The sequence below is a fragment of the Idiotropiscis lumnitzeri genome, unplaced genomic scaffold, assembly GCF_059441095.1.
Source record: "Idiotropiscis lumnitzeri isolate Australia: NSW breed Sydney's pygmy pipehorse unplaced genomic scaffold, RoL_Ilum_1.0 HiC_scaffold_35, whole genome shotgun sequence".
NCBI classification, from domain to species: domain Eukaryota; kingdom Metazoa; phylum Chordata; class Actinopteri; order Syngnathiformes; family Syngnathidae; genus Idiotropiscis; species Idiotropiscis lumnitzeri.
The window spans coordinates 1,446,298-1,464,091 of NW_028283573.1; the positions used below are offsets into that span (position 1 = coordinate 1,446,298).

General features: G+C 38.6%; 1 protein-coding gene across 6 annotated transcripts; it reads right to left on the reverse strand.

The window, feature by feature from the left end:
- Positions 1 to 63: 63 nt before the first annotated feature.
- On the reverse strand, positions 64 to 17,005 carry LOC148315881 (uncharacterized). 6 transcript variants are annotated; one of them, XM_088287220.1, is made up of 17 exons: positions 16,956 to 16,980; positions 15,204 to 15,381; positions 10,387 to 10,487; positions 10,089 to 10,214; positions 9,591 to 9,924; positions 8,944 to 8,985; positions 8,324 to 8,869; positions 8,183 to 8,250; positions 7,198 to 7,447; positions 7,011 to 7,136; positions 6,008 to 6,051; positions 5,844 to 5,916; positions 5,058 to 5,174; positions 4,492 to 4,656; positions 3,452 to 3,526; positions 3,309 to 3,343; positions 64 to 1,651 (listed from the first exon to the last, which is right to left on the reverse strand). In XM_088287220.1, the coding sequence occupies exons 3-16, from the start codon at positions 10,458 to 10,460 to the stop codon at positions 3,311 to 3,313; spliced, it is 2,073 nt and encodes a 690-aa protein (XP_088143346.1). In that variant the 5' UTR covers positions 10,461 to 10,487; positions 15,204 to 15,381; positions 16,956 to 16,980; the 3' UTR covers positions 64 to 1,651; positions 3,309 to 3,310. The 6 variants fall into 6 exon arrangements, with proteins under 6 accessions (XP_088143346.1, XP_088143349.1, XP_088143348.1 ...); XM_088287223.1 differs by lacking the exon at positions 15,204 to 15,381 and having other exon boundaries at positions 8,944 to 8,986; positions 9,613 to 9,924; positions 16,956 to 17,005; XM_088287222.1 differs by lacking the exon at positions 15,204 to 15,381 and having other exon boundaries at positions 7,198 to 7,444; positions 16,956 to 17,005.
- Positions 17,006 to 17,794: the final 789 nt, after the last annotated feature.

Sequence of the window (17,794 nt, forward strand, 5' to 3'; positions counted from 1 at the left end):
GTCGCGCACATTGCAAAACACCACAAAAAACAGGAGGCGAGACCCTTTTTATTTTTTTTTTTCCTTTCTATTTTATTTTTTTAATTGCTGAAAATAACAGTTAAGGTTCATCCAACACAATATTGTCAGGACTCACTCATGTGCTCTGCGGGTTGAGGCTACGTCCACATGTACATGGCTGTGTTTTCCCAAATACAGTGGAATATTATTCGTTAAAAAAAAAAAAAGGATTTTTGTACGCTCTGAGTAACGCCCTAAATTATCACCAGATGGCGCCAAAGCCCTGGCTAAATCAAAAGTAGTAATTGGTGTCAAGGAAGTCTGTTGCATTTAGACTGAGACTGACTTCTTTGTATCTTCGGGAGGAGCTGAGTTTAGCCTGGGTTGTTAGCGGAAATGACGGGAGATGTTGCCGTAGGTGGACGAGCGTTTATCAAAAAGATTAAGCCTACAAAAAAATGGCGGTCTTGTATGTGATTAAATGACCCAAAAATACACATTGTGTGTTTTACAGTATGCTAAGAAACTAGCGCTTGTGTTCATGTGGACGTAGCCTGAGGGAAACACACTTTAAAGATGCATGCTGCAGGCAAAATCAAAGTACAGTGTCATTGTAAACAAAAGTTAGATCAATTTTGTAGATAGAAAAAGTCTACACACCCCAGTGTGAATACTCGGTTTTTGTGATATGAGAAGTAATGGTGGGAAAAGTTCTGAAGTGATTGATATTGGGCTTTTTTTTTTCTTTTTAAATCGCAATAACCTGGCTTTTGAACAGACGTGTGTAGCCTTTCTTATTTTGGTCTTCACATCGATTACCGCATCGCCGTTTCTCAGGAACAGCAGTAAGCCAATCGTAAAATGTCTCATATCGAAAAAATACTTTGAACTATTATTTTTATTTTTTTTTTTTACCTTAAAATGTCTAAATTTGACCCACATCATAACAAAAAGAGTGAGTTTAGAGCAATATAGCGTGATCATAAGCGTCAATTCCGTCTGTTTTTTTTTTTTGCCACATTGAGCCATGACGAGTCTGTAAAAGTGCATCGTTTAGCAAACGTAATATAATTCAATGCGGTAATAATCGAAACTTAGTTAGAAACTCTCTCTCCTGGCTGCAACACACCTGATTCCAATGAGCAATCAGCAAGGTCTGCGGAATCTCGATAACATGTTGCAGCAGGGACAAATGGAAAACTCTCAAGGAACAGGTTTGAAGACCCCTGAATTAGAGCATTTAACTTCTCACTATCTTAGTTTTGTATTTTTTTTAAATTTTATTATCACCTATCAGTTGAAAATAAAAAATCATAAAAAAAAAAATAATAATGCAGCTGAGTGGCCTATAGTCTAAACTAAACTTAATTAGCTGGCGGAAAGCAGTGAGCGCATACGGGAACAAGTCACAAAAGGGAACGTTGATTGTAAAAGCTTAAGGATGAAAAACATTTCAACATGCTGAGAAAACATTTGAGCTCTTGGGCCGACGGTAATTACAATGTTCGATCTGTTTCAGCATGTCAGATTTTTATTTATTTATTTATTTTTTTTAATTCTTCAAGGTAACAGGACAGTGCGGTTCATTCAGGTCATGTGATCCTCACTCGACGTCATGCTTGAAGGCAGGCCGTGAACGTTTGCTGCGATGCTGGAGAGTGAAATGAGAAGCGCAAGTTAGATTTGTTGGTTTGGTAACAAGACAATGCCATACGATTTATATGTTCATCAAAGTTGTAGCATAAAAGAGAAGACCAATGTCGTAACTTGCGCATTATTACCACTTAAAAAAATAAATAAAATGAGGAATATCTCAAAAATTTGCTAAAACCTTTGAAACTTTCTTTTTTTTTTGTTGATCAGCGTAATCAGTCTGCTTTCTTGAAGCACTAAAAGAAATCTGAGAATTGTTTCTGTTGAGAGGCTGAAATTTAAAAAATGTGGACAATTTTAAGTTAAACAAGCTCTCTTAGTGATTGTTTATTAAAAAAAGAATGATTAGTTAACTAATCGATGAGTTGTTGATTTATGGTTGCAAAAATAATAATTTGATCGTGAATCACTGAGTTAGACGACTTTGTTGGAGTCGCCATCTGTTCCTGCGTGTACGGTAAATGGTGATGACAATCCCTTTCAGTGAGTGAAAGGTGTAACTTTGTCATCTGCCCTTTACGTCGGTCCTCTCCGTTCTATTTCCGATAAGGAACACATGCCAGCGGAGGGGCCAGCCGGCAACACTTTGGACGCCTGGAGACTCATTTTGAGCGAAAAAGTCGACTCGAGTTGCTCGCAGAAATATTTTTTTTTTATTGGCATTGCGTGAATAAGCTCAAAGGACTTTGGCTGAGTTGCTGCTAAGCCAGTGAGCTGTCGCTTCTAATGTGACAATCAAGCAGCTGCGCTACGGTATGCGTAACCGACGGCCCAGGTGGTGTCGGAGGGTGACAACACGACAGTCACGCGGACTAAATATTTTTTTTTTTTTTTTGACAGTACTGGGAAACAAGGTCAAGGTGACGGCTTGTTTTAAATTTAGAGTGGTGGGTTCCATTTGCAGTGAACAGCCACTCAAAAGACACAAATGACTCGGGTGGGTCGTCGTGGTTCTGAGGGGAAGGGGCTGTCACGGGTCTTTTGATGGATCTACATTTGATGCGGCAGCTATTTTAATCACCTGATGCTAAGAAAGGTCTTTATTGTGGTGCAGGTTGATTCTGTTCGAGATGAAACCTCTTTTAGACGACGGTCCCGCAAAATTGAATCGTTTGAAGTCTCTCAATGCAATACGAATTATTCCGGTCATGATGGAGGAGGATTCACTGCAATTATGATTCTCTGCATAAAAGACGATTCGGTTTTGAGTCAATATGGTGTGAAACGATTCAAGGACGGTTTCGATTTGAAAATGGAACGATTCGATTCGGTGGGTTTGTGATTCGATTCGATTTGCTATGATACGTATGACGCGTTTTTGGTTATAATTTACATCCGTTTGGATGAACTTGTCAGTAAAAGATGAGTCCATATTTCGCTTGGTAGACTTCAAAATGGAACCATTCCGTTCCATTTGAAGAACTCTCATTGATCTTTTTTCAATGAAAAAACGATTTAGCGATTCAAATAGTTTTTTTTTTTTGGGACACCTCTCGTACAATTGACATAAATTTCGATGTGATACGATTCACTGCAATCATGATATAATTTTCTTCAGGATTATTGTTTATTGTATTTTTCCACATTTTTTTAATAATCAGACAATCACAGCATCGACAAATATGTTACTCACTAACTTTCACTTACTTACTTACTTTTAGACAAATTTGCTTTTGACTCCAACCAACACCTGCAAGAGCACGGAGGAATTCATTCATCAGATGGAGCATGTTTAGAACATGAAAAAAAAAACATGTGTTGCTAATTAACAGGAGACGTTGCTGTTTGTGTGTGTTACTTTGGCTGGCGTGGAGCTCTTCTTGGGCTCCCACATGTTGCGCTTGTTACCGACGTCACTTTGCTTATTCACGTCCTATGACAAGTCAAAAGAAGCAAGTAACAAATCATCGTTCTTCTGTTGTCACTTTTTCCATTTTCCATGTCGCAGAAGTAGTCGATGGGTGCAGATTTCCAAAAGGGGGAAGTGTTGGCTCACGAGAGAAACACAAGCTCATTCTCGGGAGGGCTTAACGATATTGCTCAACTGCTAAAGTTGGCATTGTGGGTGGGGTGGAAGTGTGTGTGTGTGTGTGTAGGGGTGCGTGCGTGTGTGTGTGTGCAGACCCATAAGCAGCTGCATCCCACTTTGAGACCCTTACGCAACATTTTTGCATGCACCCAATGTAGGGGGGCGACGTTACACATTGTTGTTCGCAATGAACTCGGTTGCTCACGTCATTGTGACAGCTGGGAAAAAAATGCAAGGACTGAGGAGGAGGATGTTTTCAGCATCTTAAAATGTTACTTATTTATACTTTTAGCATGTGTTCAGGTGAGAGGCAGGGTACGAGCCAATCACAATTTTTTTTTTTGTGAGACTTAACAGCCAGCGTGTGAACGAGTAAGTCGAGCTGGCATGGCTGCATTAGAGTGCCTCGTTGTCCACCGTGCGTACAATGGAGATTCTGATTCTGATCATGGAAATCAAATTAAAAAAAAGGAAATATTCCACGTGACAGCCAGCGTCTGGACAGGGGCATTGCGATACTATGGCCGCTTTAGAGCGCCTCGTTGTTGTGGCCTAGTTGACTCGGTGGAATATATTCCAGCCAAAGGAAGCTTTTGTATATGTATTATGTTGAAGCATAGGAAAGATGTTCGAAAAGTCGCATCTATATTATAAATCGTATAAATGGTATTTGATTGAACCCTGATATCTTCTCTATGGTTCCGACCCCCCCAAAAAAAGAAGTAGCCCCCATTTTACATCCTGAAATGTTTAGAATTGACCACGCACAGCATCTCACAGCAATAATCGTGTTACGACGGATATTTTACATTAGTGCGTGGTTGTGCAGAAGGCTGGGATTTATCGGGTTTCGCTGCAGGCTTTGTCGCCCCCGCTGCCACCGGTGGCGGTTCTGATGCTGCAGGCGCCGTCTTCTCAGCCTGCGCGGACTTCGCCGTCCGACTGGCGACACTTCCTTTCATAGAAACTGCATCCTGGAGGTGGACACCAAAATACAGTGGTTCCTTGAGTTACAAATTTAATTTGTTTCATGATCACACTTATAACTTAAATCAATTGTATCGCAAATCAATTTTCCTCATTGAAATGAATGGAAATGTCATTGATCTGTTCGCGTCTAAGATGCACTGATATCACCTGTTTTTAAGTCAATTATCAGTTGTTTGTAACAATCGCCATGTCGATGCTAGATCAATTAGCTTATCTATGGCGTGTCGCAAGATGCGTTAGCATTATGCTAGCTGACTTGCGTAAATGAATACATAATATGTAATTCCATTGCTAACAAAAAAAACCAAAAACGTTAGTCAAACAAGTGGTAAGAGCCGCCAGGCTACTTCTGTTCGGTCTCTTAGCAACCAGCGGTGTTTAGCACCTTGTTTGCTTGATTTTCTGACACGTTGCCGCTCTCCCACATGCTCTTGATGCTGCGTGTGCCTCCTGAGGTGATGTCAGACATGAGAGGCTTGAGGGATTTGACATCTTTGTTCCCCTGTGGAAAGAAAAGAAAAATGGTTCATGGTTTGCAATGCAATTTAATGGTAATTTTACCGAAAATTAAATGCAAGAAAATAAATCAAGTCACAATATTTTGGGACAAAATTAAAAATACGACAATGTGACTCATTAAATGGTGTAATTTTATTATTTTTATTTTTTTAACTAATTTTACAAGAATAGTTGGGGAAAATTTTGGAGAAAAAAAATCTGAATAGTTAAGGGAAAAAGTTAATATAAAATAAACGTGTAAAATTAGGAAAATAATTGTTCCATAGTCAAAATTTTATTTTCCTTATTATAATCTTTTTTTTAAATTACGGAAAAAAGGGGGAGTAATATGAATTTATTTATTATTATTTATGTTTTGAAAAAAAAAATTAAAGATGTAAAAAATAATCGTTAAATACAACTGAACTGTGTATTTAGTCAGTGATTTTTTTTTTTTTTCACGTCGCACTAGAGGTACTCCACATACTAGAGTACCAGTGGAACTAGTACCATAATGTAAGGGAAATCCAATCATAATAAAAAGGAAAAAAAATAAATAAAATAAAATCATCTGATTGTGCAATCCAAAAGAATGTGACAATGCAGGCTAACAGGTTGATGTTGTACGCCAATAAAGTGGCTCGACATCAAACTAAGACAACCGGAGTGTCACCTGGACAGCCGAGGCGTACTGTTCTAGTCTGCTTCCGATCTTGGAGACGATGGGGGCGTGCGACGCCCTCACGCTGCCACCCGAGCACAGAAAAGTCAGACGCATACGGACACTCCATTAGGCACACCTGCTCTGCATCCAAACGATCTTAAAAAAATTCTCACCTTTTCTGAGCCGACTTGCTCAAGAATTCCGCCTTCTCCCCAATCTGTTGCGAAACAATAACACGACGTTAGGACGTGAAAATAGTCGGCCGCCAGACATTCATCGACTGACTCGCGGGTCAAGTTGCCCGACCGATTTTAGAACAGTCTGACTTTTCTGTCCCGATGAGGTTGTTTTTTTCGTTCAGCAGAACATTGTGTTGGCTTTTTGTGAGGTTGTGGCCAGCTGATATGAATCATTTTGAAGCTCCGTTCTAATGTTTGTTGCTTGCTCGAGTGCTTGTCAAAACATCTGGACACGAGTTGCAAGCATTTTGCGTGCAAACATTGCAAGTGTGTCTCTCAATGTTGAACGACAAACCCCAGTGAGATGTTCAACCGTTGACATCAGAACATTTAGTTTAAAAAAAAAGTGAGCCGACAAAAAGTTTTACGAGAATGAATTTGTAATGTTGCGACAAAAATTTTTATGAGATTGAATTCAGAATTTTACAAAAAAATAAAAACAATACAAGATAAGTGTGTCTGAATATTCCACGGAAAAAAATTTTAATTTTCTACAAATGATTATATAACAAATTGGGAAAAAATGTATGAATTTTTAACATTACGAGGAAAAAAGTTACAATTTTAGAAATGTGAAGCTGTAACATGAGGGACAAAAATATTTTTTCCTGAACGAGTTTTTTTTTTTTTTTTTTACCCAAAATGTCATAATCATTCTTAGAAAGTTGCAATTTTTGGAAGAATAAAGTTACAATTTACACAATAACATTTTTTTAGAATTATTTACAAGAATAAATTCAGATGTTATGGGGAGATTTTTTTCCTCATTATTTATTCTTATATTTATTTATTATTCTTGTTTCAAGAAGACATACTTGAGAAAGTCAAAATGTTCTGAGAATTAAGTCCAAAATCCACTAAATAAATTAGAAAATAAAGCTGAAATAAATAAATAAAAACTGTCATGTCCGCCGGGGGACACGGCGTCAACGGTTACCTTGGATGAGCCTTTGGGGCTGATGGTGAACGAAGGCTTTGCAGGCTCTTGCTCCAGCTGTTTCTTCTTCTCCGCAGCCTCGGCTCTCCTCTTCTCAATCTCCTCCCTCATCCTCTTCCTCTCCTCCTGCGGCGCAGACATCCACGCTCACAATTTTCCCCCAAAAGCCGCCGACGTTCCTCCTCACCTGCTCTTTGCCCTTCTTGTCCTCCAAGTGTTGCTTCCTCTGCTTCTCCTCCTCTCCGAGGACCTTCCTCCTCTCCTCCCTCTTCCTCTTCAGCTCCTCCAGCTCTACCTCGGCGTTGTGCTGCTTCTGTTTCATCTTCTCCATCTCCTCGCTCTCAGCGTCGTTCCGCCGCCGCTGGAGCTCCTGCAGCTTGCGCTCGGCCTCCTGGCGCTCAGAGACGTCCGTTCCCGCCGAGGGGGCGTCGTCCCTGCTGGTCGGAATTGTTTTGTTTTTTTTTAACAAATTCGACAACAAACAAGTTGTATTTTACAAGCAATTTGTAGTCGTAATTGTACAAGAATAAAATTTAAATATTCTGAGGATAAATAAATTAAAGGAAAGTCAAAATTTCTTAAAAGTTCTTATGTTCACGATTTAATACAAGTAATAAGTTCCATTTTTCCCAAGAAAAATGTCAAAAAAAAAGTTGTAATTTTACAGGAATAAAGTTTTTATTTTCTTTTACTAAGAAAAAAATAAAAAGTTTACAAGAATAATGACAATACTATTTACAATTCAGAACCAAGTCATACTTTTCGAGCAAATCGTAGTCGTAATTCCACAAGAATAAGTTGAAATATTAAGTGGAGAAACTAATAAATACAGAAAAAATTAAAGTGTCAATTTGAGGAAAAAACTTCCCAATTTTTCGAGAGTGAAATCAAGAGAAATGTCTTATTTATTTCCAAGTAAAGCATTATCGCGCAAATGAAGACACAATTTTAAAAAAAATAAATTGGTGATTTTTACGACAAGAATTAATTTGTAATATTACCAGAAAAAAAGTTACGCCCTTTGAGCAAAAATCCGATTTGTATAAAAATGAGTGAAACTTTTGCCCCATTTATTGTATTTCATACTCAAAATTAATTGACTCAGCTCGGACTTGGGATGCAAATTATTTTTTTTAAAGTATTCATCGAATTCTCTCGTCGTCACATTTTACCTGGATTGCTTGTCGGGCTTTTTTAGTTTATTCTCAATGAATGCTCCATTCTGTTTGGCTGCTAAATTCTGTGAAAAAAAAAAAAAAAGTATAAATCATATGTCGAAAAAACAAAAAATTAAATGACATTCGTCATTAAACCTCGTCTTTCTTTCTCTTCTCCTCCATCTCTCTCTTTTTGCGTTTCTCCTCCTCGTCTTTCTTATTCTTCTCCTCGGCTTCCCTTTTCCGTTTTTCTTCCTCATCTTTTTTCTTCCTCTCTTCCATCTCTTTCTTCTTCTGCTCCTCCTCCTCCTTTTTTCTCTTCCCCTCCTCGACTTCTTTCTGCCGTTTTTCTTCCTCCGCTTTCCTCTTCCGCGCCTCCTCCCGCTCCCGTTTTTCTTGCTCCTCCTTTAGTTTCTTCTCCTCCTCCAGCTCCCGTTTTCGCTTTTGCGCCTCTTCCTCGTCTTTGCGGCGTTTCTCCTTCTGCGCTTCCTCCTCTTCCTTTTTCCTCCTCTCCTCCTCCTCTCTCCTCTTCCTCTCCTCCTCCTCCTCTTTTGTCCGCCTCTCTTCTTCCTCTATCCTTCGCGTTTCTTTCTGCTGCCGCTCCTCCTCCTCCTCTTCTTCCCTTCTCCTTTGCTCGTTTTCTTCTTCTTCTTCAACATCTTGAGCAGCCTCCTCCTCCTCCTCCTGAGCTTCAGTTAGATCCTGTGAAAGAATTTTTTTTTTTGTTTCACTTTGCCGGATGAGCAGTTAACAAAAGTTCAGATGAAAGAACAAACCTCAAATCTGGAAGTTAGTGTGATTGACATCTCCGCCGGCTCCTATCAAAAATAGATTCGAAAACCACACAAATGGGAGCACCTCAACCAAAGCTTGAATGGATTTAATAAATAACAGCTTCAAGATTTTATCATATGGTGGAAAAATTTTTTTTGAATTGCTTTGTGCTTGGTAACTACCCAGATTTTGTCAAAGTCAAGGGGTAAGCAGAGCTGCAAAGTTTTTGGATTCACAGATTGGATTCTGCTAGCAGCGTTATTGCTATTAGCGTCTGAGAATATGCGATTGTTTGGCGATGAAGATTTGTGTTTGGTCACTTTTGCATGCGCCACATGACCAGATCTGCACAGGAATCACCAAGTGAAATATGGTTGCCTCGAGAAGTGGGAATGATTTTGTTGCGTTTTTAAAATTTTTTTTGCAACACAACCCAACAAATTATGTTAAACAGCAAATTGGGTCAGATGGACCCACGTCCAGTGTTAACCCAGAGATTATTTTTAACGCGGCAGTTTTGAGAGTGTATTGTCCATAAACACTGAAAACTGTTGGCTGGAAAAAAAGAGGACAAATCAAATCCATCCAAAATTGTGGTGAGTCACTCCAATTTCAAAGAAACACAAAAACCTAATTGGGAGATTGTTACCTCTTCCTCCTTCTTGGTATCATCTTCCTCCTTCCAAGCGGCGGCATCAAGCACCTCCTCTTGGGCTTGTTCCTCGTTCTCCTCAACCTCCACCTCCTCCTCTTCCTCATCTCTCTGCCTCCCACCGTCGACGTCCGCCGCGTTTTCCGACGACCCGTCAAGCCCGTTGGCCGCGGGGAAGCTCGGGTCTAACTCCTTCTGCCTCTCGATAGCTTCCCGCATGCGCTTCTGCCTTCGCTCCTCCCTCTTGGCCAGGCGCTCCTCCAGAGCCTGGTCGTTATCGGCCGCCGCCAGGTTCATCGCGGGGGAAGCGGAAGCCTCGCTCTCCGTCACACTGCCAGGGCAGTACGGAAAGATGTTTCAGCATTTCGTGTTTATTTTCCATCTTAAAGCTCATTCACTGCCATTGACGGCTATAGTCGTCCAAAATCCATTTTTGCAGTTTTACAAAGAACAGGACAGGAGATTCCAAAAGTACAATTTATGTTCAATGCCTACTCGTTTGCGTTGATCACATCGCCGCTTCCGGACTCTTCAGATTCTCTCATCTTCTTCCTCTCCTCCCTCGCGCGTCTCCTTTGCTCCCGAGCCGCCTCGTCATCATCGTCATTGGTGTATCCTATTCTGTAAAAGCACACATGCACGCATTTGATGTGTTTTTACGTTTCAAGATCAGAACGATTGTTGACCCGTGCAGTATTTTGGCAGCCAGGCAGTGTGAACAGGATTAAGAAAAATCCCCCTCAAGATGATGAAACAAAAAAGTGAAAAGATTGGCGTGATGTGCTGGGCTCACTTCTCGGCCTCCAGGCGCATCTGTTCCCTCCTCTGCCTCCTCAGCTCCATGCGGCGGTCAAAGTCATCGTCCATGATGGCCCAAAGATTCGCTTTCTATCTCTGCGAGACAAAAAAAACAAACAAGCGTGAGCTGCCATTTTCTCTATTACGGTAAATTAACCTCTCCCTGGTACAAAAATGAACATCCACCTGTTGATGAGAGAGTGTGTCTAACTCAAGGCCCGCGGGCTAGATCTGGCCCGACGTATGATTTATTTTGTGGCCCACAAAAGCAAATCATGTACCAAATTTCAAATTGCCATATTTAAGGATAAATCACTTTTAGATATTTCAAGCCTATTTTTGTTGTCAACTCAATTATTTGCCAGCTTGAAGAATAGTTGAAGAAACTATGAACCTTGGGTTGTGATTTCAAAACAAATCATCGATTTTTATGAGAGGGTGCTTGAACGTTTATATCATAACTGCCCTCTGAGAAACTGAAACTACAATTTGGTCCGCTACAAAAAATGAGTTTGACACTCCTCCAATAGAAGCTATTTGTTAGCCTGTCTATGGCGTTTCTATAGTCATTATGTGTTACTATTAAGCTAGCATTGTTTCAGTTTTTGTTTTTTGTTTCTTTAAAAAAAACACAATTTTTATTGCTCTTAGTTTGATGTTTAGTTTGACTGGAAACGTCAACGAAATTTGAAACTCGTATCTCAAGGCACACCCGCAAAGTGACTGGCGCTATTCTTGCTAATCGCAAAACATTCACAACTTTTTTTTTTTTTTGCATTAAAATTATTTAAATTGTCATTTAAAAAAAAACGACTTTGGTTCTTAGCAGCAAGCTTTTTTGACATTTTTATTTTTTAATAAAAATTATTATTTCAAACGTAAATTAATTAGCATGTAAATTTATGTCGCCTATAACAAAATTAGAATTAAAAAAAAAAAAAAGGCAAATGACAACATAATGGAGTACCGTAACAGTAGCCCAGCGTTAGTCGAGAGACGCCCGCCCGGCTTGTGGCCATATATCAAGTCGTGTCTGGATTGTATCTCGCTCCTTGTGCAGCACAAAGAATTCCTGCTCCTTCTTCTTCCAGCGACTTCAACTACCACAAAAGGAAAAGCTGCTCCTTCCCGTCTCCTCTTCCTCCTCCTCCTCCTTCCCTCCGTCTGACTTTTCAACTTCTTTTTTTTTTTTTACTCCAACATCACAGTCCCGCTTCTTGCTACACTTCATGTACTACCAATTGCATCAATTTGTTTATTATCTTGTCCTGCATGCGAGCTATGAAATGTCCTATTCAATTTTATTCAATTATTTGAGTCCCACTGACGAATGCGCTTAAATCCTCTAAAATGTTTTTTTGTCTGGATTTCTTTATTTTCTTACAATTGCACTGTTTTGCAGTGGCGGGGCGTAATGAAGGAGAAATACTTTATTATCATATATATATATATTTTTTATTTTTATACATTTCAGTCTCTTTTTTTTACCATTAAATCGGTAAAGGAGTCGAGTAAATCATTTTACTTTTTTTAACACATACATAAGAACAAAAGTGTGAGTGCTTTTGCCTCCTCCGCTTTTTTTAACCAGACACTTTAGTAGATTATAGCCTGCTTTAATAAATTAATATTTCAATTAATTTAATGATTAGAGCTCTTTGGGTGGGAAATAATACTTTTGTAGTTGCCTATCATCATCCATCTTTTCAAATATACGTTTATTAGGTTTAATAATGACTCTAGATCAGGGGTGTGCAAACTTTTTGATTGGTGGGCCACAATGGGTTCTAAAATTTGACAGAGGGGCCGGACCAGGAGCAGATGGATGGGGTGTTTTGGTAACCTCACCTCATCGCAGAAAAAAAAAAACATTTAATTTTAAAGGAAATTGAACAAAAGCATTACAACAAAATATCTGTGTTTGACACACCAGAGTATTTTGAAAATAAAACATTCATTTTTTCTTTTTCCAAGTTTGGCGGGCCGAATGTGGCCCCCGGGCCGTACTTTGCCCACGCCTGATCTCGAGGGTGTGAGTTTGATTCTCAGCCAGTCACAAACCTGGATTTAAAAAAAAAAATGTCTAAGGGCAAAACTTTGCCAAACAAATCATGTGAGTGGATTGCTGTGGTGAAAATAAAATAAACATTTATATGAACATTAATTATAATAACGTTGATGAAGATTTTGTCCAAATAATATGAATAATTTCTATTCACTTTTGGGACTTAAGTGTGACTAATGGCATCCCGTTGAAGGGGGGGTGAAGGAATATGAAACCAAAACGAACACTGATCTTAATGATCCTTCAAAAAAACAACCCGAGGGCGTTATAAGAGTTTACAGTGGCGATCTTGAGCTGGATTGACATCATCCATTATGGCGCCTTTGTTCATGTTTCCACGACTTTACTCATACAGAAGATCATTTGTGATCATTTGTAAGATAAGAGGGCCACCAACAGTGATATAAAAAGATTTTGATGCAGAGGGTGATGCCATATACAGTCACGATGAGTGAATACATCATAAGGTAAATATGCGTAATAGAGTTTGTCAAGTGCAACTGTTAACGTCTGAAGTCAACGAAAATAATATGGCACTAATGTAAAAAATTCTGGATATGTTTGTTTGTTCTCGAGGATGTCAGATTTTTGTAACAACACTATAATAGCCTTAATACAATATGAAATATTGTTATCTTCATAAAATAACGGCCCAAGTCATTTTTCCCTCCATTTTTTTTTCAGACAACACAAAAAAAAACTGAAGCAAATACAGATTACGCTATATTTATAAATAATTTAATTTTCGGAGTCAAATTGAATGAACTGATTAATGGATGTCGAACTAACATGCCGCTGATTTTAGAAGGTCTACATAGTAATATATTCAAATATTTAGAATTATTTCTGAATTACGGGTGAGGTTAAGAAACAGGTGGATTTTTATTTTAAACGTAATTGCTATAAATTAAATCAGCTATTTACACCCTGGACTGATTGCACGAAATTTGCATGCTACATTTTAAAAACCAAACAAGCCGTTCACGCTCAGATTTACACCACAGTTTTAAAAATAAATTTTCCGCATTTATTTTTTGTTAAGTGGCAACTTTTTCCCCCTCAGAATATTACAAAGGGATATCCAAACTGTTCTGTTTGTGCAGATGCATTTACTGTGGTCTCTGACAACTCGGGCAAAGAATAATCTGAAAATAAACTCAATGCATGTAGCATGATCCCAAACATAAATCCATGTTACATAGAAATCTATTCAGTAGTTTTGTTAGTCAACACTAACTTGGCGTCATCAAATAAAAATCAATAATATTATTAGCTAACATACAAACAACAAATGCCAACTTTACATGGGAAGGCCAGATCAGACAAACTAACCACTAGTGCTTGCTAAAATTATTTTGCAAATACTAAAAAAAAAATAGAAAATTGAATAATGATGCATTGAGGCTCTTTTTCATGGTAATAAAGGTCTACGGATTGGCAATCGATTAGTTCTGTCTGGGCTGTTATACTGCGACTCAACATGACGCCAGAACGCAACCACCTACACACACATTTCTTTATGAGTCAGTCCGCCCTGCAAACTCATCGTTTATTTTAACAACGACAGCAGTTCTACGGCAGCGTCAGGCTCGATACGCGGGGAAACTTTTACGACGATGAGGAAGGCAGCGCGCTTATGGATGACGGGTTTTGCCCGCGAGAAGCGTTTACAATCTATCCAAAAGTCACAGCGGCTTCCTTGACATGACCAAACATGGTCACCTGGGGGGGAAAAAAAAAAAATCCCTGCCCAGGAGACAAATCCCAAACTGTTTATATGGAGTGACATACTTTAGCCTATTAAAATGTTTGCGTACACTTGAGTTGAAAAGAAGGCTGTGTAGTTTGGAGGCCCGTGATTGGAGGATTCTGGAGGACTCGCTCTTCACTTGTATGTGAAGTAAAAAGCTCGGGCGTTCTATTCATTGGCAAGTATAGTAAATTTTGTCGACAACAGTGATTCTCCAAGGGTGGTACAGCTAATAATTCATGGGCTCCCCCTAGTGGTAGGTGAAAGAATCACTCAGTAAGTACAGTTCAGTTGTTGTGAACTTTTACGTTCAATAAGTTTGCATTTAAGAACTGTTTTTTTTTTTTTATAAACATATTTGGGTAAAAAATTTACTTATATGTGCAATACATTTTATTATCTTTAGTTAGTTTTTTTAATTTAATTTATATTTTTTATTTAATTCATCTTATATTTATTTTCTGTAGTCATCGTAAAAGTAATTCAGTCGTAATGCATTTGATAGATTTTTGTCTGATTTTGTAATTTCCAACTTAAGCTATTTACGCTTACAACTAAATTTTTCAAACAATTTGGGTAAAACTCGTAAAATGTTACACATTGTACTTTTAGTTTTTACGAGAGGCATAATTTATTGATTTTTGGATTTTGTGTAATATTCTTAATTTCCAAAAGGTGTTCAAAGTCTAACTGCACTCCTGAGGAGAAAATAAATGACAATTTTCTTTGAAGAATTATAAAAACATCAGGAAAAATCGGGGGCACTAAATATATAAAACTTTCATTTTTGAGCTTCATTCAAAACCTGCTCATTGTGATGCTAATCGCAAAAAACGAAGTTAAAAACTTTCTGCAGTATAAGAATAAAAGTTGAACCAAGAATGTTCAGACCTAACTTTTTCGAAATAAAACCTCTTTCTTGTTTTCAATAATCTTACAGTTTGGTATAGCCCACTAAGAATCTTTTTAAAACCAGCATGAGCAAAGGTGCACTTGCAATTTGTTTTCTTGCTTGGGGCCTGACAGGACAGCTCAGCCCATCATCTGGCCCAGCGGTGCGCTCGGCCTCCTTTTAAGGAAGCACGCTGCCGCCCTTGTTGTTCGCCGGTCCCAGCTTTGGCCGAGCGACAAGGCCATGGATGGAGAGCACCGTTTACTCTTGCAAATATCTGCCGCTGCAACACAAAGTGACAGTCCCAAAATAACCTCTTTCCATTTCGATTGCCATGAATCAACATTCCAGCTGCTTCCTTGGGGGACGAAAAGAATGAAAGGGAGGCTAATGGGCCATCTGGCGGGTTTAACGATTATGAAGCTAGAAAAAAGATATTTGTCATTAAAATAGTGGCGGCCATACAGAACAAATCCACGCAAACAAACAACAATATTTTCATTTATTATAAAATGTCATTTTAGCTGACTACAAGACTTTTTGGTCTTGTTGCTAGGCAGAATTCGCAGGGCACCCCCATTGGCCAGTTTAAAAAAAAAAAATGTATCCACTGGTCACATTTATTATGAGTTGTTTCTTTGGCAATTTTAGACAGATAGCTTCACTGCCTCACATAATCGACTTGAAACTACAAGGAGAGATGACAGAAAGTCCGAGAAAAAGCACGAGAACAATGAAACTAAAACTAAATATTCATTTCTGAACTACATCACTAATTTTCAATAACAAACTATCACAAATGCCTCACAGGACCATTAAAAAGTAATCACAATGCTAATTTTTTATATTTTTTTTCTATTTTGCAAGGATTTTAAAAAGTGCTTTTTAAAATAAAATATAAAGTTTTTTCCCCCCACTATCCCTTCTGTTGGATCTGGTGGTGGGGGGGCACCATGACATTTGCTCATGATACTAAAATCAACAAAATCTTCCAAAACGGTCAAGACCCTTAAGTAGTAAAAATGGATGTCAGACTTGATGAATGACTCCATAAAAAAAAAAGAGCTTATGAGGGTCAGCCCGTTTCTTTTTTCCTTTGAAGCCTCCAATCTGGGCATTCCTTCTTCTTAACTGTTTGTGCGTAGATAAAATGTAGCAAATAGCTTACAAAAAAATCAATCCATGTTTATTTATGGAGGCAAACCCAAATGAAAAACAATTATAATATAAGCAATACGACAACAAAGAAGTTCAGCGCTTTTCAAATTTCAGTTGGTGGTGAATTTACTTTTATTTATATTTCTATATTTTCTATTTAGGAAGAGACAGCTTTGGAAGCCCAAACACACATCCAAAAGGAACAACACACACACACACACACATATTCCGTCCAAGTCCATGCGGCCTCCTTTACCTTTCCTGCCATCTAAGGAATACGCGTGTCACTCAAGATGTTGGTTCACTGTTTGTGTCCACGGAACATAAAATTGCTTAAAGCAATCCAATCGTAATCATCATCATCATCAATCTTTTTACAGTTGCATTTTGTCAGAAAACCTCTGGAATAGGAAAGATAATACACCATATGTCAAACAATAATGAACAATTTTCTTTCCATTACCTTCGGGTTGATCATCCTGTTTTCGGTCTTTTCGGATATTTTCACATTTTTCTTTACGATATTCATTCATCCAATTCATGACTTGCACGGTCAACAATGAGCAATGTGAGTGGCAATTAAATATGCTTATCAAAACTTAATGCAGCTGTAAAAAGTCCAAATTCAATGGCCCAGTTTGAGTGAATAATCCTTTCAAGGCAGTCAAAGCATCGTAATGGACCAAAGAGGAGACTTACCCAAACAGCAAACCACGGTGAGCAGTTTCCAACTTGAAAACAGGAGCAGGAGAGCAAGCAGAGGTTTTAAGTCGGACGTGAAAGCTTGAGCCCCGCCTGCATGCTTCACATTGGAGTTGTGCATGTCCCCACTTTTTTTTTCCTTTTTCTTTTTTTTTTTTTTTGCAGTATACATACCCACCACAGAAAGTTGGACTTAAAATTTTATTTTATTTTATTTTATTTAATTTTATGTAAGTGACAAAGCGCATCATCATTTCATGCATTAATTGCATTATTATTACCAACTCTAACATAACACACAGCTTCAACTTGAACACTCCCTTATACCGTGTACAGGATTTCTTTTTTTTTTAAAGTACTTAAATAATGATTACATTACCCCCCCCCCCCGACACACACACACATAAAAGTGACATTTAAAAATCTACTATATTAGTATCAAACAGTTCTTAAATGTTAAATCCAACTGAAATGTATTTGGGCATTGACTCTTTCAAAACTCAATGCAGCTCTGCTTACCTTTTGACTTTGATGAAATGTCTCACACCTCCAAGTCCAGAGACTCCAGACTGCAAATGAATAGCACTTGCAGGACTTTGGACTCTGGCCATCGCTTGAAAATGGCTCTGGATGCTCCCCCAGCCTAGCTGGTCATCTCTTGGGTGGAGAATCTCTGCCTAATTAACCTCCCAATTATGTAAGAAGTGCAGAACTACTTGCTCACAGGTGCATTTTCAGGAATGAGCACACAGCAGATTTACTTGCTTGTTTAATTTAAAACATGACGAGAGGGCAATCACTCCAGACATGCAGCGAAAACTCAAGAACAAGTGGCA

Bases quoted from the DNA above. Each gene is read 5' to 3' on its own strand.
- LOC148315881 (XM_088287218.1), bottom strand. From the start codon at position 10,460: ATGGACGATGACTTTGACCGCCGCATGGAGCTGAGGAGGCAGAGGAGG. The intron at 9,925-10,088 runs GTAGGCATTGAA...CTGCCCTGGCAG, and splicing joins GATGTGATCAACGCAAACGA to TGTGACGGAGAGCGAGGCTT. The intron at 5,917-6,007 runs GTGAGAATTTTT...CTCGGGTGGCAG, and splicing joins AGCAAGTCGGCTCAGAAAAG to CGTGAGGGCGTCGCACGCCC.